This window comes from Pseudophryne corroboree, chromosome 9 (assembly GCF_028390025.1).
Source record: "Pseudophryne corroboree isolate aPseCor3 chromosome 9, aPseCor3.hap2, whole genome shotgun sequence".
Lineage (NCBI taxonomy): Eukaryota > Metazoa > Chordata > Amphibia > Anura > Myobatrachidae > Pseudophryne > Pseudophryne corroboree.
The window spans coordinates 138852236-138876521 of NC_086452.1; the positions used below are offsets into that span (position 1 = coordinate 138852236).

Consider the following 24286-nt stretch of genomic DNA (forward strand, 5'->3'; position numbering starts at 1 on the left):
CCCTTCCATCCACCCTCCAACCTCTCTTCACAATGATCCTTATTCAGCTTCGATCGCTACTGCCATGCGATCATATTTTGCCAATTACCGGGCCAGTGCGCACGTGCAGGACCCGTACTGTGTGTCTGTGGCCCGGGAGATACGATCGCATCGTAGTGATGTGAATGCCTCTGCCTGATTGACAGGCAGAGGCGTACACCGGGCACGTTCCCAGGGGTGTGGAAACGAAAATGTGGGGGGGTCAAAGCCGTTTTCGAGGCGACCGTGTGATATCACATACGGCCTGTGTGACAGAAAAGATGGCATCGGTGCGCCTGCATATGCAGCCTGGTTGAGTATGCAGGGGCTACCGGTATTTCCTGATGCCTGTGTTGCGTTTGCATTTATAATTATATATTTATATAGCATAAAAATATATATATTTATATAGCAGCCTTGCTCTTACCCAGCATGCAATCGTAAGCAGTTGCAGTTTTGCTATTTTAGCAAAACTGCAACTGAAGCTGAAAAAGATCCTGTGAGGGTAATTCAGAGTTGATCGCAGCAGCAAATTTGTTAGCAGTTGGGCAAAACCATGTGCACTACAGGGGGGGCAGATGTAACATGCGCAGAGAGAGTTAGATTTGGGTGGGGGGTGTTCAAACTGAAAACTAAATTGCAGTGTAAAAATAAAGCGGACAGTATTTACCCTGCACAGAAATAATATAACCCACCCAAATCTAACTCTCTCTGCACATGTTATATCTGCCCACCCTGCAGTGCACATGGGCCCTCATTCCGAGTTGTTCAATCGATATCCGCTTTTCGCAGCAGTGCACATGCTAAGCCGCCGCCCTCTGGGAGTGAATCTTAGCTTAGCAGAATTGCGAACGAAAGATTCGCAAAATTGCGAATAGAAATTTCTTAGCAGTTTCTGAGTAGCTCGAGACTTACTCTGCCACTGCGATCAGTTCAGTCAGTTTCGTTCCTGGTTTGACGTCACAAACACACCCAGCGTTCGCCCAGGCACTCCCCCGTTTCTCCAGGCACTCCCCCGTTTTTCCCAGAAACGGCAGCGTTTTTTCACACACACCCATAAAACTTCCAGTTTCCGCCCAGAAACACCCACTTCCTGTCAATCACACTCCGATCACCAGAACGAAGAAAAACCTCGTAATGCCGTGAGTAAAATACCAAACTTCTTAGCAAATTTACTTGACGCAGCCGCAGTGCGAACATTGCGCATGCGCAGTTAGCGGAAAATCACACCGATGTGAAGGAAAATAACGAGCGAACAACTCGGAATGAGGGCCATGGTTTTTCCCAACTGCTAACAAATTTGCTGCTGCGATCAACTCTGAATTACCCCCTATATCCTTATCTTTACAATTTCCCAGCCTTTCCAAGTTTGGCCTTATACCATCTGACAAACTCCATAAATGAAGACAATATTGAAGCAATACAGGTTTGTTTATATGGTTTGAAATGTTTTGATTTTGTATGTTGTCTGCAACGTTACATGCTGATCATGTTTCTCTTTGAAATACAAATATTGTATGCAGTGTATCTCATAACCACATTCTGGGAGTCTAGAGGCGTCTTATATTGTGCGCTATACCCAATCCTGGGAGCTGCCATACTTCAGTACATCACAGACCCACTGCCCCCAAATAACAGAACAGAAACTCTGGTGTCTGGACTGCCGCCACATGGGTCAGACAACTCACCTACCCAACATTAAAAAAGAGGAAAGGGTGACTTGTAACAGGTCTAGGGAACAGATGTCACTCTTTCTTGTCTCATCCCTCTATTTTTGAGAATGCCTCAGATTTGCAGTCAGACTCCTTTCCTCTGATATTCCGGCATCTCCGGGCACTGTTCCATTAGTCTCAGGTTAATATTTAATTTTAAAGGGAATGTAACCTCAAAAATGTTGTTTGCTAATGTGGCTGGGCCAGGGGAATGCGTATGTCAGACATAGTTTGTTTTCCCTCTGTGAAAGCTCTGAGCGAACTGAGGGGCGTTTGTCTGCGCTCCCTTTGCATGCTTGCTGTCATGTGTCCGTCCAGATCTCAGGTGCTGTCTCCTTCATTTTGCCCTCTATTAGTTTATCATTAGATTGTGTGGAAACTATTTTTACCAGAAATTTGCCTGCAATAGTTTGATATATTCAGGGTTACCACTTTTTATATTCAGGTACCCAGAAGGGACATATATGAAGTACACAGATTCCATCACTGCCTGATGTTCAATAAGCCTCTGAATTAATGTGTCCTTTATTAAAGTGATAATCTTCCACATGCCCACATGGTTCTTCGCTGCTCAGTCTCCTATGTGCAAATTTTTTTTTTAAAAGGAGCGCAACCTTCATGGTAAAAAAACATCAACTTGCAAACATATAACAAGCCCAATTCCACTTGTTATAAGCAGAAATTCCAACTGCAGAGAACCTGACTGCAGTCACATTCACATCTGGAAGGAAGAGTTAGTTGATGCCTGCAGGTGGTGTTGGCTCTGCAGATGCCCATTGGGACATCCAGATACGGCCCGTATGCAGACTCCATGGGCAGGATGTAATGAAGCCAGCCAAACTCTGACTTTTTTCAAAGGGGCAGTCATGTACAAGGCATGGTTTAGCCTTGTACATGATTGCCCCTTTAAAAAAAAACATTGAGTTCGTGCGGCATCCCGCACGGCCGCTAAACTCGGACTTCATTACTCCCGGCCCACTTGTTCTCCTGGGATTTTATTTGTGTGTTCTTAGTCCATCCAGCAGAAAAGGCTTAGCTCTGGACCAATTACATCTCTCTATTAAACTAAGTATTTATGTTAGACACATACAAGGGGGGAAAAATGGATTACCGTATATTCCCTTCCAAATATGCAATCGATTGAAGGTCCATGTAAACAATTACTTTATAGTAATGTCAAAATATGGCCTGTAAATAGTATCTGTATAAATAAGTGCTGCTGTCATTACTTTTAGCTGGTGCCGGACTTCTGACCGTCTGCATTCTAACCATCAGGATGCCAACTACATCCCTTTTAACTGGTTAGCTGTGATGTCACCACTTGTAAGTTAATTAGGAAAACAAGAGTATTACAGAGAATAATGCCCTGTATATTCCAGTTGGCTTTCTATGACTTATTTAAAAGAAACTGCTCCCAGTCTTGCTGGCTTTAAATATCTTTATATAGTATGGGGTGCATTATCCCCTTTATATCATACAAAAGTGCTTGTGAGAACACACTATGGAACTCGCTTTGTCAAAAAATAATATAACCTAACCATTTCTGGCAATCAAACCATAAGTGAACTTAAGGGACCCATACACTAGTGCGATATTGCACGTTTTCGTGCAATTGCGATGAGTTCCTGAGATGGATAGCATGAAAAATATCAAATTGCATGTACTTTTCTTGCAATTGCGCGCTCCCGTGTGTCACCCATCGCAATCGCAGGTCACACGTGCTGCACATGGGATTTATCTCAATTGCATGGTAATAGGTTTAATAACATTAGATTGCATGAGATAAATCACATGTAAAAATACACTCAAGTATGAAATGCAATTGCAGGTCTCCCGGGAAGCTCCCGGCCAGATTGCAGGAAAATTGCATGCAAGTCATTGCTGAGATACATCTCCCTAGTGTATGGGGCCCTTTAGATCTCATGGGGCCCTAAGCAAGATTGAGGGCCCCCTTCCCTCAAGCAATCGACAGCACTGTATTTTCATTCCTGTTATATGTCCCTTACATTAGTTGTTGTGTTCATCCTTATATTATATTACAGAATATTACTTCCCCCTTCACTGATTGCACTATGTCCCCTCCCCCACCATGTTAGATTAGGGCTTCCCTCACTGAATACCCCATTATTACACCCTCACTCACTGACTGCATTGTGTATGAGCAGGGGTGGACTGGGAACTAAAAGTGGCCCTGGAAGAATTTATAGAAGTAGCCTCGCATGTCAAGCACCAGAGGTGCAGCGTAGAGTACTGTGTAGCCATGGCAGTAGTAACACCCGAGATTTGCCAGAGAGTGTGCAATGTCTAGCGTCAAGTTTTAAAAGTAAAAAAAAAAAAAGAAGATAAAAATATTAGGGCCACATAGTATCATACATCATTAGGGAGACTATATAATTCTTTCTAAAAATATATTTTCTCTGACGTCCTAGTGGATGCTGGGAACTCCGTAAGGACCATGGGGAATAGCGGCTCCGCAGGAGACTGGGCACAACTAAAAGAAAGCTTTTAGACTACCTGGTGTGCATTGGCTCCTCCCACTATGACCCTCCTCCAAGCCTCCGTTAGATTTCTGTGCCCGGCCGAGCTGTATGCACACTAGGGGCTCTCCTGAGCTCCTAGAAAGAAAGTATATTTTAGGTTTTTTATTTTACAGTGAGACCTGCTGGCAACAGGCTCACTGCAACGAGGGACTAAGGGGAGAAGAAGCGAACCTACCTGCTTGCAGCTAGCTTGGGCTTCTTAGGCTACTGGACACCATTAGCTCCAGAGGGATCGACCGCAGGACCCGTCCTTGGTGTTCGTTCCCGGAGCCGCGCCGCCGTCCCCCTTACAGAGCCAGAAGCTAGAAGAGGTCCGGAAAATCGGCGGCAGAAGACTTCAGTCTTCACCAAGGTAGCGCACAGCACTGCAGCTGTGCGCCATTGCTCCTCATGTACACCTCACACTCCGGTCACTGATGGGTGCAGGGCGCTGGGGGGGGGGGCGGGCGCCCTGAGCAGCAATATTAAGACCTTGACTGGCAAAATAGTCACAATATATAGTCCCAGAGGCTATATATGTGATAAATACCCCTGCCAGAATCCATAAAAAGCGGGAGAAAAGTCAGCCGAAAAAGAGGCGGAGCTATCTCCCTCAGCACACTGGCGCCATTTCTCCCTCACAGCTCCGCTGGAAGGAAGCTCCCTGGCTCTCCCCTGGAGTCTGCACTACAGAAGGGTAAAAAAGAGAAGGGGGGCACTAAATTTAGGCGCAGTATAATAATTATAGCAGCTATAAGGGGATATAATTCAGTTAGTCCCTGTATTATATAGCGCTCTGGTGTGTGCTGGCATACTCTCTCTCTGTCTCCCCAAAGGGCTTTGTGGGGTCCTGTCCTCTGTCAGAGCATTCCCTGTGTGTGTGCGGTGTGTCGGTACGGCTGTGTCGACATGTTTGATGAGGAGGCTTATGTGGAGGCAGAGCAGATGCCTATAAATGTGATGTCACCCCCTGCGGGGCAGACACCTGAGTGGATGGACTTATGGAAGGAATGTGTGCTGGCATACTCTCTCTCTGTCTCCCCAAAGGGCTTTGTGGGGTCCTGTCCTCTGTCAGAGCATTCCCTGTGTGTGTGCGGTGTGTCGGTACGGCTGTGTCGACATGTTTGATGAGGAGGCTTATGTGGAGGCAGAGCAGATGCCTATAAATGTGATGTCACCCCCTGCGGGGCAGACACCTGAGTGGATGGACTTATGGAAGGAAGTACGTGCAAGTGTCGACTCCTTACATAAAAAATTTGACGACATGCCAAATGCGGGACAGCCGGCTTCTCAGCTCGTGCCTGCCCAGACGACTCAAAGGCCATAAGGGGCTCTAAAGCGCTCACTACCTCAGATGGCAGACACAGATGTCGACACGGATACTGATACCAGTGTCGACGACGAAGAGTCTAATTTAATGTCCACTAGGGCCATTCGTTGCATGATTGAGGCAATGAAAGAGGTATTACACATTTCTGATATAACCCAAGGTACCTCAAAAAAGGGTATTATGTTTGGAGAGAAAAAACTACCAATAGTTTTTCCCCCATCTGAAGAATTAAATGAAGTGTGTGAAGAAGCGTGGGCTTCCCCCGATAAAAAATTGGTAATTTCTAAAAAGTTACTAATGGCGTTCCCTTTCTCGCCAGAGGATAGGTCACGTTGGGAAACACCTCCTAGAGTGGATAAAGCGCTCACACGTTTGTCAAAAAAGGTGGCACTACCGTCTCCGGATACGGCCGCCCTAAAGGAGCCTGCTGATAGAAAGCAGGAGGCGATCCTGAAGTCTGTATATACACACTCAGGCATTATACTGAGACCAGCTATTGCTTCAGCATGGATGTGCAGTGCTGCAGCTGCGTGGTCAGATTCCCTGTCGGAAAATATTGACACCCTAGACAGGGACACTATTCTGCTAACCATAGAGCATATAAAAGACTCAGTCTTATACATGAGAGATGCACAGAGGGAGATCTGCCGGCTGGCATCTAAAATAAGTGCAATGTCCATTTCTGCTAGGAGAGGCTTATGGACTCGGCAGTGGACAGGGGATGCAGATTCGAAAAGGCACATGGAAGTTTTGCCTTATAAGGGTGAGGAGTTATTCGGGGATGGTCTCTCAGACCTAGTTTCCACAGCAACAGCTGGGAAGTCAGCATTTTTGCCCCATATTCCCTCACAGCCTAAGAAAGCGCCGTATTATCAGGTACAGTCCTTTCGACCCCAGAAATACAGGCGGGGAAAAGGCGGGTCCTTTCTGTCCAGAGGCAGAGGTAGGGGAAAAAGGCTGCAACAAACAGCAGGTTCCCAGGAACAAAAGTCCTCCCCCGCTTCTTCCAAGTCCGCCGCATGACGGTGGGGCTCCACAGGCGGAGCCAGGTACGGTGGGGGGCCGCCTCAAAAATTTCAGCGATCAGTGGGCTCGCTCACAGGTGGATCCCTGGATCCTTCAAGTAGTATCTCAGGGGTACAAGCTGGAATTCGAGGCGTCTCCCCCCCGCCGTTTCCTCAAATCTGCCTTGCCGACAACTCCCCCAGGCAGGGAGGTTGTGCTAGAGGCAATTCACAAGCTGTATTCCCAGCAGGTGATAGTCAAGGTGCCCCTACTTCAACAAGGACGGGGTTACTATTCCACACTGTTTGTGGTACCGAAACCGGACGGTTCGGTGAGACTCATTTTAAATTTGAAATCCTTGAACACATACATAAAAAAAATTCAAGTTCAAGATGGAATCGCTCAGGGCGGTTATTGCAAGCCTGGACGAGGGGGATTACATGGTATCCCTGGACATCAAGGATGCTTACCTGCATGTCCCCATTTACCATCCTCACCAGGAGTACCTCAGATTTGTGGTACAGGATTGCCATTACCAATTCCAGACACTGCCGTTTGGACTGTCCACGGCACCGAGGGTGTTTACCAAGGTAATGGCAGAAATGATGATACTCCTTCGAAAAAAGGGAGTTTTAATTATCCCGTACTTGGACGATCTCCTTATAAAGGCGAGGTCCAAGGAGCAGTTGTTGGTCGGAGTAGCACTATCTCAGGAAGTGCTACAACAGCACGGATGGATTCTAAACATTCCAAAGTCACAGCTGGTTCCTACCACACGCCTACTGTTCCTGGGGATGGTTCTGGACACAGAACAGAAAAAAGTGTTTCTCCCGCAGGAGAAAGCCAAGGAGCTGTCATCTCTAGTCAGAGACCTCCTGAAACCAAAACAGGTATCGGTGCATCACTGCACACGAGTCCTGGGAAAAATGGTAGCTTCCTACGAAGCAATTCCATTCGGCAGGTTCCATGCAAGAACCTTTCAGTGGGACCTCTTGGACAAGTGGTCGGGATCGCATCTTCAGATGCATCGGCTGATAACCCTGTCTCCAAGGACCAGGGTATCTCTACTGTGGTGGCTGCAGAGTGCTCATCTTCAAGAGGGCCGCAGATTCGGCATACAGGACTGGGTCCTGGTGACCACGGATGCCAGCCTTCGAGGCTGGGGGGCAGTCACACAGGGAAGAAATTTCCAAGGACTTTGGTCAAGTCAGGAGTCGTCCCTACACATAAATATTCTGGAACTGAGGGCCATTTACAATGCCCTAAGTCTGGCAAGGCCTCTGCTTCAAAACCAGCCGGTACTGATCCAGTCAGACAACATCACGGCAGTCGCCCATGTAAACCGACAGGGCGGCACAAGAAGCAGGATGGCGATGGCAGAAGCCACAAGGATTCTCCGATGGGCGGAAAATCACGTCTTAGCACTGTCAGCAGTGTTCATTCCGGGAGTGGACAACTGGGAAGCAGACTTCCTCAGCAGACACGACCTACACCCGGGAGAGTGGGGACTTCATCCAGAAGTCTTCCAACTGCTGGTAAACCGTTGGGAAAGGCCACAGGTGGACATGATGGCGTCCCGCCTAAACAAAAAACTAGAGAGATATTGCGCCAGGTCAAGGGACCCTCAGGCAATAGCTGTGGACGCTCTAGTGACACCGTGGGTGTACCAGTCGGTTTATGTATTCCCTCCTCTGCCTCTCATACCAAAGGTACTGAGAATAATAAGAAGACGAGGAGTAAGAACGATACTCGTGGTTCCGGATTGGCCAAGAAGAGCTTGGTACCCAGAACTTCAAGAAATGATATCAGAGGACCCATGGCCTCTACCGCTCAGACAGGATCTGCTACAGCAGAGGCCCTGTCTGTTCCAAGACTTACCGCGGCTGCGTTTGACGGCATGGCGGTTGAATTCCGGATCCTAAAGGAAAAGGGCATTCCGGAGAAAGTCATTCCTACGCTGATAAAAGCCAGGAAAGAAGTAACCGCAAACCATTATCACCGTATTTGGCGAAAATATGTTGCGTGGTGTGAGGCCAGGAAGGCCCCAACAGAGGAATTTCAGCTTGGTTGTTCTCTGCACTTCCTACAGTCGGGAGTGACTATGGGCCTAAAATTGGGTTCCATTAAGGTCCAGATTTCGGCTCTGTCGATTTTCTTCCAAAAAGAACTGGCTTCACTGCCTGAAGTTCAGACATTTGTAAAGGGAGTGCTACATATTCAGCCCCCTTTTGTGCCTCCTGTGGCACCTTGGGATCTCAACGTGGTGTTGAGTTTCCTAAAATCACATTGGTTTGAGCCACTTAAAACTGTGGATCTGAAATATCTCACGTGGAAAGTGGTCATGTTATTGGCCTTGGCTTCGGCCAGGCGTGTGTCAGAATTGGCGGCTTTGTCATGTAAAAGCCCTTATCTGATTTTCCATATGGATAGGGCAGAATTGAGGACTCGTCCCCAGTTTCTCCCTAAGGTGGTATCAGCTTTTCACTTGAACCAACCTATTGTAGTGCCTGCGGCTACTAGGGACTTGGAAGATTCCAAGTTACTGGATGTAGTCAGGGCCTTGAAAATGTATGTTTCCAGGACGGCTGGAGTCAGGAAAACTGACTCGCTTTTTATCCTGTATGCACCCAACAAAATAGGTGCTCCTGCTTCTAAGCAGACTATTGCTCGCTGGATTTGTAGCACAATTCAGCTGGCGCATTCTGCGGCTGTATTGCCGCATCCTAAATTAGTAAAAGCCCATTCCACGAGGAAGGTGGGCTCATCTTGGGCGGCTGCCCGAGGGGTCTCGGCTTTACAACTTTGCCGAGCTGCAACTTGGTCAGGGGCAAACACGTTTGCTAAATTCTACAAATTTGATACCCTGGCTGAGGAGGACCTTGAGTTCTCTCATTCGGTGCTGCAGAGTCATCCGCACTCTCTCGCCCGTTTGGGAGCTTTGGTATAATCCCCATGGTCCTTACGGAGTTCCCAGCATCCACTAGGACGTCAGAGAAAATAAGAATTTACTCACCGGTAAATCTATTTCTCGTAGTCCGTAGTGGATGCTGGGCGCCCATCCCAAGTGCGGATTGTCTGCAATACTTGTATATAGTTATTGCCTAACTAAAGGGTTATTGTTGTGAGCCATCTATTGAGAGGCTCAGGTTATAGTTCATACTGTTAACTGGGTATAGTATCACGAGTTATACGGTGTGATTGGTGTGGCTGGTATGAGTCTTACCCGGGATTCAAAATCCTTCCTTATTGTGTCAGCTCTTCCGGGCACAGTATCCTAACTGAGGCTTGGAGGAGGGTCATAGTGGGAGGAGCCAGTGCACACCAGGTAGTCTAAAAGCTTTCTTTTAGTTGTGCCCAGTCTCCTGCGGAGCCGCTATTCCCCATGGTCCTTACGGAGTTCCCAGCATCCACTACGGACTACGAGAAATAGATTTACCGGTGAGTAAAATCTTATTATTTCGCTTATAACACCCATGGTCTGACAGTCACTATGATATATAATGCAGGCACTCATACCTTATAATACTTTTAGTGTTGACTGCACTATATATGAGTGCCTCTGATTGTAGCAGCCTAAGAGGTCCCCCATCCCTTTGAATTTCCATTATTACACCCCTCAGTTAGTGTGACTGTATTGATTATATATTAGTGCCCCATTGATTATAGCAGGCATCTCCTATACACAGTAGTACTTAAAATAGAGTATAATAGCATATTGATATATCACCAGTCGGTGTGTGCTTCCCCCTCCCCCCGCACCTGATTGGACTTTGACGTAGGTGACTATTACGCAAAATAAAAAAAAATTACTGTAATAAAGTACTCTGGAAGACCTCATGTTTTTCTCTGTGCGTTTCCCGGCTCCTCTCTCTGCGCGTCTGATTCATACATGTGTGTCATGGTGGGCCACACACACAATACTGCAGGACTGAAGATGCAGGCGTGTCCTGGAGATGGCACCCAACAGCTGCTCCAGGACAATTTCGACAGAATTCGTGGTCCACCAAAAATGCCCTTCAGACAGTCAGTGGGACCCTCAGGGCCCTAAGCAGCTGCTTTGGCTGCCTTGCGGTAAATCCGCTACTGAATCAAACCACTTAAGTGCAAATAAATTGGTTGCCATATTTACCTGCTTGTCTGGGTGTGATCATTCCTCTTTTAAGTATGGTTTTCAAAACCTGTAGCAAAATCCCCTTCACCGAGGATTGAATGCTAAACAGGCTGCTTAGTATGCTAATCAAGCTGGCTAACATGCTAAACATGTCCACTACACCCCCCTGTTCCATAGAGAATAGTGCTGGTGTGGAGCACGCAGGGGAAGGACAGAGTGCTTACTTAGTATGCTGCTACTGTAGCTTACTTTCTATCTGCCCCTCTCCCATGCAAACCAGAAAAAGCCTGTCCTGAACAGTGAGGACCTGTCACCGATGTATGTAAACAAATGACAAGTTAGACATTTGAATACACCTTGTGATGTATGATGATTTGTTCCTAGACAGAAACTCAACTGCTTTGAACTGGCTTCATCCATGTAGTTTGAAGTCTTGTTACTGTCCTGTGATCCTCCCGGTAGCCCATGCATTTCAAAGCCGTAACAAATATTTATACACATCACAATTCTGATTTTCCTCAATTTAGAAACAACTGAAAATGCTAGTGAGACGTATGTATTACAGGTTGAGTATCCCATATCCAAATATTCAGAAATACTGAATTTTTTGAGCGAGACCGAGATAGTGAAACCTTTGTTTTTTGATGGCTCAATGTGCACAATAAATATTGTATTAAATGACCTTCAGGCTGTGTGTAAAAGGTGTATATGAAACATAAATGTATTTTGTGCTTAGACTTAGGTCCCATCGTCATGATATCTCATTATGGGATGCAATTATTCCAAAATACGGAAAAATCCGATATCCAAAACACTGCTGGTCCCAAGCATTTTGGATAAGGGATACTGAACCTGTATTAAATATGAATATAAAACATTTTCCCATGGTCCCACGCTGACCTTTCATAGGACCATTCCTCTAGATTCAGATCAACAGTTTTAAACCGCAAATTTTCTTTTCTGAGAAATGGGATGATTTGTTTTTATTAAAGATAATATGTTTATATTGCATAAAGGGGATGGTAATCTTTATAGTGAGCACACACTGTATGTGAAATCTAACATTACACAGATGTACAGAGCATCTTGCTGAACATGTGAAAGGCAAATAAACGTGACATGATTTTTCTTCACAATCAAACAAATATGTGCAGTGTATTGCCTCTCACCAATACCTCCTGATGCAAATACTTTGTCAGTGACTCTGTATTACCTTGGTGTATTTACATATAATAGGCTGTACTGCTATTCATAGCCTACCTTGTTCTAGATATTTTGTGCTGTGTAATATGTCATTGCACTGATGAATAAAATAATGCTATTTTATTTAAAGCGCATTTACTAGTATTCCCCCCCCCCCTATAAACATATTTTAGAACTGTTTTTCATGCAGCTACCAGAAGAACTAGAAAAGCCTAGCGCCTCCAACTGTGCCTGATGCCTCTATGAACACTATACACATATTTTCTATCAGATCACCTCTTGCCGTAGAGGTTTCATAGCTGCGCGCACTTGCGCCAACCCTACCCACAGTGCAAAAGAGCCTCCTAAACAGGTGTAATTAAATATATGTGCAATTTCTGACATCATCCACTTCTTTAACTATGCCTATGTGCAGATGCCCCATTACCAGACAGTTACCCTCCTACTGACTGCACTGTGGGGCTCATGCAGGGGTAAGAGCAAATCCAGGCAAAGATGTAAATTGGCCCTCGAACTGAATACTGTTTGATGCTGAACCAGTAAAGGCAATATTCAACTTAATTCTGTTTGCATTCAAATGCTAATGTTATAATAATTTTGTATGTTCAGTTTAGCTAGTCAGTATTACCTCCTTTCACCTTTGCACAGAACTAAGCCGCTTTGATGAGTACCCTTTGTGCTTGTTTGTGGATCATTAGGTCGACAGGGTTAATTGGTTCGACATGTAAAAGGCATACACCTGAAAAGGTAGACGGGTACAAAAGGTTGATAGTGAAAAAGTTGACATGGATATGGTCAGCACAAAAATTGTCAACACAGTTTTTTGGTTGTCATTTTGTATGTTGGAGCATGTAAAAGGCAAATTAGTGGAAATGTGCACCTTCGTGGACTCGCTTCGGGCGAGGTGCCTCGCCCCACTGCTGCCGCAGGTTACTATTCCCAATCGTATTTCATGTGGATGGTAAAGTATGAGAAGACGAAAAGGTGACAAGTGTTATGTCGACTATTTGAACTTGTTGACCTTAAGCACAGTCGGACTTTTACATGTTGACTATATGGGGTCGACCTATTGACTGTTGACCTATCATGCAGATACCTTGTGCTTCTCCCAGTGACACAGTGTAGCTACAGTCCTTAAAACTGAGCAAGGTAAATATAAAGTGGGAGAAGGTTAGTGCTAGGATGTAAATGGCATATAATTATGGCAGACCGAGGTTACACAAACAGAGCTGGGATGTTTATATTCATTGTTTGAGAAAATAATCACTTATCCCAAATCCCATTTGATCTCTCCCACTTCTAGAATGCTTACACTGCGACAGTAATTAATGGGACTCCGTTATGCACATCTGCAAGAGAAGCCTACAGTCTCATGGTGAAGAACCCCCCTTGTATCACATTACTGAAGTGTTCTGGAGTATTCTTGATTTTTCTAGGAAAGGTGAAGTATTATCTCTCAGAACATTATTGTCATCTCAGTGTGGGTCACATTTGCATTCACAAGACTATATCCATGTAGTAGCCACCTTCTTCACCCTCTCACCCGTCTCTCTCCCCATACCCCTCTGTTTCTGCATCCACACTCATCCCCCCCCCCCCCCCCCCCCCCTCGCTCTCTCCTGCCCCTTAGAAAGGCTGCATATACCCAGGGAGGCAGAATTACCAGGAGGGTACGCTGAACCTCAATATATAATTTACCATGTATGGTTCTTATACAATCAACTACAATGGACATTTTTCATAACTGGTAGTACACATTTATTTCATTTGTGTGATGACACTCTGCAGAGATGGGCGAGTTTTGGGGGCAGTAGCGAAAGCTTGACATCAACATGCCCTCAGCACAAGTACAGATTCATTCAAAATAAGATCCCATTTTTTTTAAAGGTATTTTATTACAAACCACCATTGACCTGACAACGCTGACATAGGTGACCCTTCCACAGCTATTGGTCTGGAGACCGGCATCATGCACAGAAGTCAGAGTAATTGTAGGACACATAAATATGTTAACCAATTTATGTTTTATTTTAAACAGTGAGGTGCGGTGAGATCAATGGCTGGGGAGGCACTGGCTAGTATCAGAGCCATATTAACACACACACATATATATGAACCAGCCCCGCTTGAATAGATATTTCCCCCTAACACACACAGATCTCCCCTCACAACTATCTACCCCTAGCACAGAACAACCCCCTCAAACAGATCTCCCCAGCACAGAAGACCTCCCCTCACAGAGATCTCCCCAGCACAGAAAACCCCCCTCACACAGATCTCCCCAAGCACAGAAGACCCCCCTCACACAAACCTCTTTCAACACAGAAGACCTCCCACACCCTCACATAGATCTCCCCCAGCACACACACAGATCTCCCCCCAGCACAGAAGACCCCCCCCCCATACACAGATCTTCCCAGCACAGAAGACAACCACACACACACAGATCTTCCTCAGCACAGAAGACCCCCCCACCACACACACACATCTCCCCCAGCACAGAAGACCCCCCTCACACAATCCTCTTTCAACACAGAAGACCTCCCACCCCCTCCCCCCTTACATGGATCTCCCCCAGCACAGAAGACCCCCCCTTACACAGATCTCCCCCAGCACAGAAGACCCCCACACACAAACAGATATCCGAGCAGAGAAGACCCCACTCACACAGATCTCCCCCAGCACAGAAGACCTCCCTTACATAGATCTCACCAAGCACAGAATACCCCCCTCACACAGATCTCCCCCAGCACAGAAGACCCCCCCACACACACACACACACAGATCTCCCCCAGCACAGAAGACCCCCCCTTCACACAGATCTCCCTCAACACAGAAGACTCCCCCTCACACAGTTCTCCCCCAGCACAGAAGACCCCCCCACACACACACACACACACATACAGATCCCCCAGCACAGAAGACCCCCTCACACAGATCTCCTCCCAGCACAGAAGACCCCACACACACACACACACACACACACACAAAGATCTCCCTCCGCACACAAGACCCCCTCACACAGATCTCCCCCAGCATAGAAAACCCCCCACCACCACCTCACACAGATCTTACCCTAGCACAGAAGGTGTCAGTCCCTGTATAGTGGCGAGGTGCCAGCTACTGGAGAATGCAGGGAACCCCCTATCCTGTTCCACAGTGATTTACAAGACCCCAGACAGTGTCCTGTTGTCCACAGAGGGCCTTCCTCACCTTTCTCTCTGGCAAACTCCTGCTTGTGTTGCTCTCTTCAGTGCTGCTGTTGCTGAACTCTGGTGTCTGAGCACTTCTTGGTTATAAATATCCTCTTTGTATTATTCTAATAAACCCCCTATCGACAGATGTGAGGTTGAATGTCTTCCACATGTTTACCAAAACCCCTTTAACAGTAAAACTCTAAACTTACCTAAAATAACAACACAGACAACAGAAGTGCCATTAAAATCAGTCAACATTTTATTATTCAAGAAAGCTTTTGGTGGCAGAAAGAAAGAACGGCCAGTATGTTTAAAGACATTAGGACATACGCTGATCTGATGTCCACGACATGAGCTTAACCAAGCCCAATTGGCCGTTACTAATAAAACAAATCGAGGCTCCAACTCTCCCGCCAATACACTGATAATGGACCAGCCAGACAGCCAAAGCCCCTGACCCTCAGTAGGGTAAGTCAGACTATGTATTGAAAGAGAAAGCGCACCTCCATAAAGCAGCACAGTAGCCACTGGACTGCTGTTCTTTCCCGCTGAATCGAGGTTGACAAACCCCAACAGATAAAAGAAAAGTTTTTTGGGGTGGGTGGGCAGGTAATGCAGGAAAAAAAGGCAGACCCTAGCTAGGCTTAGACACAAAATGCCTGAGACCCCACCCTAAACACCTAACTGGCTAACAATCCCTAACCATTAACCCTAACATTCCCTTTGTGGAATTCCTCAACCCCACACCCCCTAGGAGTTTACGTTTGGCTCACGCTCATTCAGGTACTTGTTTGACATAATTTGTACAGTCAAAGCATCTGGAGTCTGACAGGGAGTATGATGAGTGCAATTTAGATTTCATTTTGGACACACCCCACCCAAATCAAACTCTCTCTGCACATGTTACATCTGCCCTACCTGCACTGCACATGGTTTTGCCCATTACAGAAAAAGTTTGTTGTTGCGATCAGGTCTGAAGTAGGCCCCAAGTGCCAACTTAGGCCTCAATACATATTTTGAGTATCAGGAATTACCTCAGAAAGGTATAATACCAATCATAATTATTTGAATTAAGCAATATAGTGAGTTTTAGGTTTTAATTTGATGTTTTTCAAGAGAATCAAGAGAATACAAAGGATAATTTCCAGTTATATTGTTAAGAATGTTTTCAAACTCCAGAACTTGCGTAGACAATCTCATATGAAGCCACATAATGTTTTTTCTTCATTTTATACTGTTGTTTCTCTCTAGGTTTTTGTTGTGTGTTTTACAGTATTTGGAGGACTTATGGCTTTTAACTATCATCGGGAATTACACGTGTGGGCCATACCATTGCTCTTGGTTGCTTTCTTTGCTTTTTTGGTTGCCCACAGCTTTCTGTCTTTATTTGAAAGTGTTGTGCAATGTCTGCTTCTGTGCTACACAATAGACATTGAGACCAATGATGGCTCCTCTGAGAAACCGTATTTCATGGACCAAGATCTCATGGTGAGTAATGCTAAATGCTATATTATACATATGGACCCCTGCTTATTTCTTTATCATTTGTAAGGGGTGTTTTGTATTTATGGAAACTAGTCTTCCACTTGAGCAAACATTTTTCTCTAAAGTCCTAAGTGGATGCTGGGGACTCCGTAAGGACCATGGGGATTAGTGGCTCCGCAGGAGACTGGGCACAACTATAAAGAAAGCTTTTAGACTACTGATGTGCACTGGCTCCTCCCACTAAGACCCTCCTCCAGACCTCAGTTAGATTCTTGTGCCCGGCTGAGCTGGATGCACACTAGGGGCTCTCCTGAGCACCTAGAAAGAAAGTATATTTAGGTTTTTTATTTTCAATGAGATCTGCTGGCAACAGACTCACTGCAGCGAGGGACTAAGGGGAGAAGAAGCGAACCTACCTAACAGGTGGTAGTTTGGGCTTCTTAGGCTACTGGACACCATTAGCTCCAGAGGGATCGACCGCAGGACCCGACCTTGGTGTTCGTTCCCGGAGCCGCGCCGCCGTCCCCCTTACAGAGCCAGAAGCACGAAGCAGGTTACCGAAAATCGGCGGCAGAAGACTTCGGTCTTCACCAAGGTAGCGCACAGCACTGCAGCTGTGCGCCACTGCTCCTCATGTACACCTCACACTTCGGTCACTGATGGGTGCAGGGCGCTGGGGGGGGGGGGTGCCCTGAGGGCAATAAATAACACCTTGGCTGGCAAAATATACATCATATATAGTCCTAGAGGCTATATAGATGTAAAATTACCCCTGCCAGTATTACAGAAAAAGCGGGAGAAAGTCAGCCGAAAAGGGGGCGGGGCTTCTCCCTCAGCACACTGGCGCCATTTTTCCCTCACAGTTCCGCTGGAAGGAAGCTCCCTGGCTCTCCCCTGCAGTCTGATTACTACAGAAGGGTAAAAAAGAGAGGGGGGGCACTAATTTTAGGCGCTATACAGATATTATAAGCAGCTATAGGGAAAACACTCATTGATAGTGGGATCCCAGTGTTATATAGCGCTCTGGTGTGTGCTGGCATACTCTCTCTCTGTCTCTCCAAAGGGCTTTGTGGGGTCCTGTCCTCTGTCAGAGCATTCCCTGTGTGTTTGCGGTGTGTCGGTACGGCTGTGTCGACATGTTTGATGAGGAGGCTTATGTGGAGGCGGAGCAGATGCCTGTAAATGTGATGTCACCCCCTGCAGGGTCGACACCTGAGTGGATGGTGCTGTGGAAGGAAGTACGTGATAGTGTCGACTCCTTACATAAAAGGTTCGACGACATACCAAAGGTGGGACAGCCAGCTTCTCAGCCTGTGCCTGCCCAAGCGTCTCAAAAACCATCAGGGGCTCTGAAACGCCCGCTACCTCAGATGGTTGACACAGATGTCGACACGGATACTGACTCCAGTGTCGACGACGATGAGACTAATGTAACTTCCAGTAGGGCCACACGTTACATGATTGAGGCAATGAAAAATGTGTTGCACATTTCTGATGTTACCCCCGGTACCACAAAAAAGGGTATAATGTTTGGAGAGAAAAAACTACCAGTAGCTTTTCCTCCATCTGAAGAATTAAATGAAGTGTGTGAAGAAGCGTGGGCTTCCCCTGATAAAAAGCTGGTAATTTCTAAGAGGTTACTAATGGTGTACCCTTTCCCGCCAGAGGATAGGTCACGCTGGGAAATATCCCCTAGGGTGGATAAAGCGCTCACACGCTTGTCAAAAAAGGTGGCACTACAGTCTCCGGATACGGCCGCCCTGAAGGAATCTGCTGATAGAAAACAGGAGGCTATCCTGAAATCTATATATACACACACAGGTGTTATACTGAGACCGGCTATAGCCTCAGCCTGGATGTGCAGTGCTGCTGCTGCGTGGTCAGATTCCCTGTCAGAAAATATAGATACCCTAGACAGGGACACTATTTTGCTTAACGTAGAGCATATAAAAGACGCACTTTTATACATGAGGGATGCACAGAGGGATATTTGCCAGCTGGCATCCAAAATTAGTGCAATGTCCATTTCTGCCAGGAGAGGGTTATGGACTCGGCAGTGGACAGGTGATGCAGATTCCAAACGACACATGGAAGTTCTGCCTTATAAGGGTGAGGAATTGTTCGGGGATGGTCTCTCGGACCTCGTTTCCACAGCAACAGCTGGGAAGTCTACATTTTTACCCCATGTTCCCTCACAACCAAAGAAAGCACCGTAATATGAGGTACAGTCCTTTCGGCCCAGTAGGGGCAAGCGGGTTAAAGGCGCGTCCTTTCTGCCCAGAGGCAGAGGTAGAGGGAAAAAGCTGCAGCATACAGCCAGTTCCCAGGAGCAAAAGTCCTCCCCCGCTTCCTCTAAGTCCACAGCATGACGCTGGGGCTCCACAGGCGGAGCCAGGTGCGGTGGGGGCCCGTCTCAAACATTTCAGCAATCAGTGGGCTCGCTCACGGGTGGATCCCTGGATCCTTCAAGTAGTATCTCAGGGGTACAAACTGGAATTCGAGACGTCTCCCCCCCCCCCGCCGTGTCTTCAAATCTGCCTTGCCAACCACTCCCTCAGGCAGGGAGACAGTGTTACAGGCAATTCAAAAGCTGTATTCACAACAAGTGATAGTAAAGGTGCCCCTACTTCAACAAGGAAGGGGTTACTATTCCACAATGTTTGTGGTACCGAAACCGGACGGTTCGGTGAGACCCATTTTAAATTTGAAATCCTTGAACACATATATAAAAAAATTCAAGTTCAAGATGGAATCGCTCAGGGCGGTTATTGCAAGCCTGGACGAGGGAGATTACATGGTATCGCTGGACATCAAGGATGCTTACCTGCATGTCCCCATTTACCATCCTCACCAGGAGTACCTCAGGTTTGTGGTACAAGATTGTCATTACCAATTCCAGACGTTGCCGTTCGGTCTCTCCACGGCTCCGAGGGTCTTTACCAAGGTAATGGGGAAATGATGATACTCCTTCGAAGGAAGGGAGTTTTAATTATCCCGTACTTGGACGATCTCCTGATAAAGGCGAGGTCCAGAGAGCAGTTGTTGGTAGGGGTAGCACTATCTCGGGAAGTGCTACAACAGCACGGCTGGATTCTAAACATTCCAAAGTCACAGCTGGTCCCTACGACACGCCTGCAGTTCCTAGGGATGGTTCTGGACACAGAACAGAGAAAAGTGTTTCTCCCGGAGGAAAAGGCCAAGGAGCTGTCATCTCTAGTCAGAGGCCTCCTAAAACCAAAACAGGTGTCGGTGCATCATTGCACGCGGATCCTGGGAAAAATGGTAGCTTCCTACGAAGCGATTCCATTCGGCAGGTTTCATGCAAGAACCTTTCAGTGGGACCTGTTGGACAAGTGGTCCAGATCGCATCTTCAGATGCATCGTCTGATAACCCTGTCTCCAAGGACAAGGGTGTCTCTACTGTGGTGGCTGCAGAGTGCTCATCTTCAGGAGGGCCGCAGATTCGGCATACAGGACTGGGTCCTGGTGACCACGGATGCCAGCCTTCGAGGCTGGGGAGCAGTCACACAGGGAAGAAACTTCCAAGGACTATGGTCAAGTCAGGAGACTTCACTGCACATAAATATTCTGGAACTAAGGGCCATTTACAATGCCCTAAGTCAGGCAAAACCCCTGCTTCAAAACCAGCCGGTACTGATCCAGTCAGACAACATCACGGCGGTCGCCCATGTAAATCGACAGGGCGGCACAAGAAGCAGGACGGCGATGGCAGAAGCCACAAGGATTCTCCGATGGGCGGAAAATCACGTGTTAGCACTGTCAGCAGTGTTCATTCCGGGAGTGGACAACTGGGAAGCAGACTTCCTCAGCAGGCACGACCTCCACCCGGGAGAGTGGGGACTTCATCCAGAAGTCTTTCAAATGATTGTAAACCAGTGGGAAAAACCACAGGTGGACATGATGGCGTCCCGCCTAAACAAAAAGCTAGAAAAATATTGCGCCAGGTCGAGAGACCCGCAGGCGATAGCTGTGGACGCTCTGGTAACACCGTGGGTGTACCGATCGGTTTATGTGTTCCCTCCTCTGCCTCTCATACCAAAGGTACTGAGGATAATAAGGAGAAGAGGAGTAAGAACTATACTCATTGTTCCGGATTGGCCAAGAAGAGCGTGGTATCCGGAACTTCAAGAAATGATGTCAGAGGACCCATGGCCTCTACCGCTCAGACAGGACCTGCTGCAGCAGGGGCCCTGTCTGTTCCAAGACTTACCGCGGCTGCGTTTGATGGCATGGCGGTTGAACACCGGATCCTGAAGGAAAAGGGCATTCCGGAGGAAGTCATTCCTACGCTGATAAAAGCTAGGAAAGAAGTAACCGCAAACCATTATCACCGCATATGGCGAAAATATGTTGCGTGGTGTGAGGCCAGGAAGGCTCCAACGGAAGAATTTCAGCTGGGCCGATTCCTGCACTTCCTACAGTCAGGGGTGACTATGGGCCTTAAATTGGGTTCCATTAAGGTCCAGATTTCGGCTTTATCGATTTTCTTCGGGAGAGAATTGGCTTCGCTACCTGAAGTTCAGACTTTTGTTAAGGGAGTGCTGCATATTCAGCCCCCTTTTGTGCCTCCAGTGGCACCTTGGGATCTCAACGTGGTGTTGGATTTCCTAAAGTCACATTGGTTTGAGCCACTGAAAACCGTGGATTTGAAATATCTCACGTGGAAGGTGGTCATGTTATTGGCTTCGGCCAGGCGTGTTTCAGAATTGGCGGCTTTGTCATGTAAAAGCCCTTATCTGATTTTCCATATGGATAGGGCAGAATTGAGGACTCGTCCCCAGTTTCTCCCCAAAGTGGTATCAGCTTTTCACCTGAACCAACCTATCGTGGTGCCTGCGGCTACAAATGACTTGGAGGCTTCCAAGTTGTTGGATGTAGTCAGGGCCCTGAAAATCTATGTTTCCAGGACAGCTGGAGTCAGGAAGACTGACTCGCTCTTTATCCTGTATGCGCCCAACAAGTTGGGTGCACCTGCTTCTAAGCAGACTATTGCTCGCTGGATCTGTAGTACGATTCAGCTTGCACATTCTGCGGCTGGACTGCCGCATCCTAAATCAGTGAAAGCCCATTCCACGAGGAAAGTGGGCTCTTCTTGGGCGGCTGCCCGAGGGGTCTCGGCTCTTCAACTTTGCCGAGCTGCTACTTGGTCAGGGGCAAACACGTTTGCAAAATTCTACAAATTTGATACCCTGGCTGAGGAGGACCTTGAGTTCTCTCATTCGGTGCTGCAGAGTCATCCGCACTCTCCCGCCCATTTGGGAGCTTTGGTATAATCCCCATGGTCCTTACGGAGTCCCCAGCATCCACTTAGGACGTTAGAGAAAATAAGAATTTACTCACCGGTAAATCTATTTCTCGTAGTCCGTAGTGGATGCTGGGCGCCCATCCCAAGTGCGGATTGTCTGCAATACTTGTATATAGTTATTGCTTAACTAAAGGGTTATTGTTGAGCTATCTGTTGAGAGGCTCAGTTGTTATCATGCTGTTAACTGGGTATTGTATCACGAGTTATACGGTGTGATTGGTGTGGCTGGTATGAGTCTTACCCGGGATTCAAAATCCTTCCTAATTGTGTCAGCTCTTCCGGGCACAGTATCCTAACTGAGGTCTGGAGGAGGGTCTTAGTGGGAGGAGCCAGTGCACACCAGTAGTCTAAAAGCTTTCTTTATAGTTGTGCCCAGTCTCCTGCGGAGCCGCTAATCCCCATGGTCCTTACGGAGTCCCCAGCATCCACTACGGACTATGAGAAATAGAATTACCGGTGAGTAAATTCTTATTATTAAAGTGTTTCATGTAACGATGTAATTAGATTCATTTAATGCAAGTAAATGTTAAATTATATATAGAGAAAAAATAATTGTTGCATTATATATATAAAAAAAAAAGTCTATCAGTCATTAATTAGCAGGTAGTTGCGATGATTTTATATCTTTTTTATTTGGTGGGGGAGTTGTCTCCCTTCCTTTCCGTTTTGTAGCTAATGGGAATATATATTTGAGGTGAATTAGACTGTAAGATAAACAATTCCAGCTGTAGGACTTAATTTTCATGTATATCTATTCTGAGCAGTTCTCATGCTTCATGTAAATTGGATCAGTTTTCAGATAAAAATGTTTATTAAGGACACAACGTGGCACATAACTAAAAATATAAATGTTTCTTACAGGCATTAATACATCAAAACAGCAGTGATCCAGAGATGTTAAAGAACGGGCCACTGCCAAATGGGGAAGAAGGGACAGAACTTCGTCCAATAGCGAGGGCAGACTAAACATATACCATGGCATCGTCTGTTGGAAACTAAAGCATAATCATGAATAAGAGCGTTGGAAACTTGAAAGCGTGTGAGCAGCAGACTGGCTCAACAAACGGTACGGTGCATGGATGCTACAGTTACCGCTCATACGGCATGGGTCACTGGATCCGTGGATGGATTTATACAACGTGTTATCATGGTACGGAGCCTCAGATTGAAGGACTCCATTCAGGGTGTGCTCCAGACCACTTCCTAAAGCACGTCAGGCAACACTCACCAGGAATTGTATTACAGAGTGAGCTTTCTAAAGAGAGATATATATATTTTTTATTTACAGCAATATTTTATTATACAAGAGCTTTATGCCTCATACACACTAGGTAAGACAACTGTTTTACTTACAGATGGTGCCACGCTCATCTTGGCTTCTCTGCTGAGCCTAGGTACACCAAGGTTTATTAGCATAAGCCTTTCATCTATTGTTCTCAGCTGCAATACAATACAGAGAGAACAATACCAGCAGGGGATTAAGTCCGACTGCCCTGGCTCAATTAATCCTATTAAAGGCCAAGATGAGGAGTGCTCCATCTGTATAATGAAGTTCATTCTCCATGAGTTTCTAATTCTGCCAACTACATAGACTGAAATGTAATTGTTTCTACCAGTGAGTATGCGGCTTTATTAATTATCAATTTATGCACACACCTGGCAGCATTGCTAATTGCATTTTGTACAATATAGTAAAGAATTCTGCTTCCAGTTATAAAAATCCATGTGTTTTTCTTTTTATATATATATACATACACACACATAGGCAATCATATTAGGGCGAGCATGGGGTAACTTTGTGGAGCTTATTTCATATATGACATCTGTTTTGCTAGATTGGCTCTAATTTTTTTGCTATATGGACAAGAAATAAGAAAAACACAACAGACAATGCAAGCCGCTTAACCGACAGTGGCCAATCACATATACGGAGGGGGAATATTCTAGAATGATCGCAAAGTGTGTCTCACCTTCTAGAATGTTCCGGTAGATTCCCATATGCACATGTCATGGCTAAGTTCCCTATTAATTGATGGTATACATCATTGCAAAATCTAGAGCCCATTTCAAAAAACCTACTTGTATTTTTTATTTCCGCAACACAGAAATATCCTCAATTTGTTCAAATATCCGTAGCAACTAAACAAAATAATGTTTTTGTGGGCTGTGTTATAGATAGTTCAGCCAGATTGGAAATGTGCTTGGTGGGCTACATGAGTCATACAGTAATGTTAGTCTGGGGTCAGTGGGTTGTGCGAGTGTAGACGGTGAACATACTGTATTTACAGTTATGTGTGGACTATATAAATGGTCTAATGTAAGGACCGAGAGCAGCAGAACATTTTGCAAGGAAAGTTAGTCTAGCTGCTGCATTCAAAAT

General features: G+C 46.3%; 1 protein-coding gene across 1 annotated transcript in view; it reads left to right on the top strand.

Annotated features, from left to right (window-relative positions):
* SLC44A3 (solute carrier family 44 member 3) overlaps nucleotides 1-23626 on the top strand; it is a 347672-nt gene extending 324046 nt beyond the window's left edge. Inside the window, exons 14-16 of the mRNA XM_063939826.1 lie at nucleotides 13202-13339; nucleotides 16347-16583; nucleotides 22768-23626. Coding sequence (XP_063795896.1) covers nucleotides 13202-13339; nucleotides 16347-16583; nucleotides 22768-22872 — 480 coding nt within the window. The 3' untranslated portion in view covers nucleotides 22873-23626. The remainder of the gene's footprint in view (nucleotides 1-13201; nucleotides 13340-16346; nucleotides 16584-22767) is intronic.
* The last annotated feature ends 660 nt before the right edge of the window (nucleotides 23627-24286 follow it).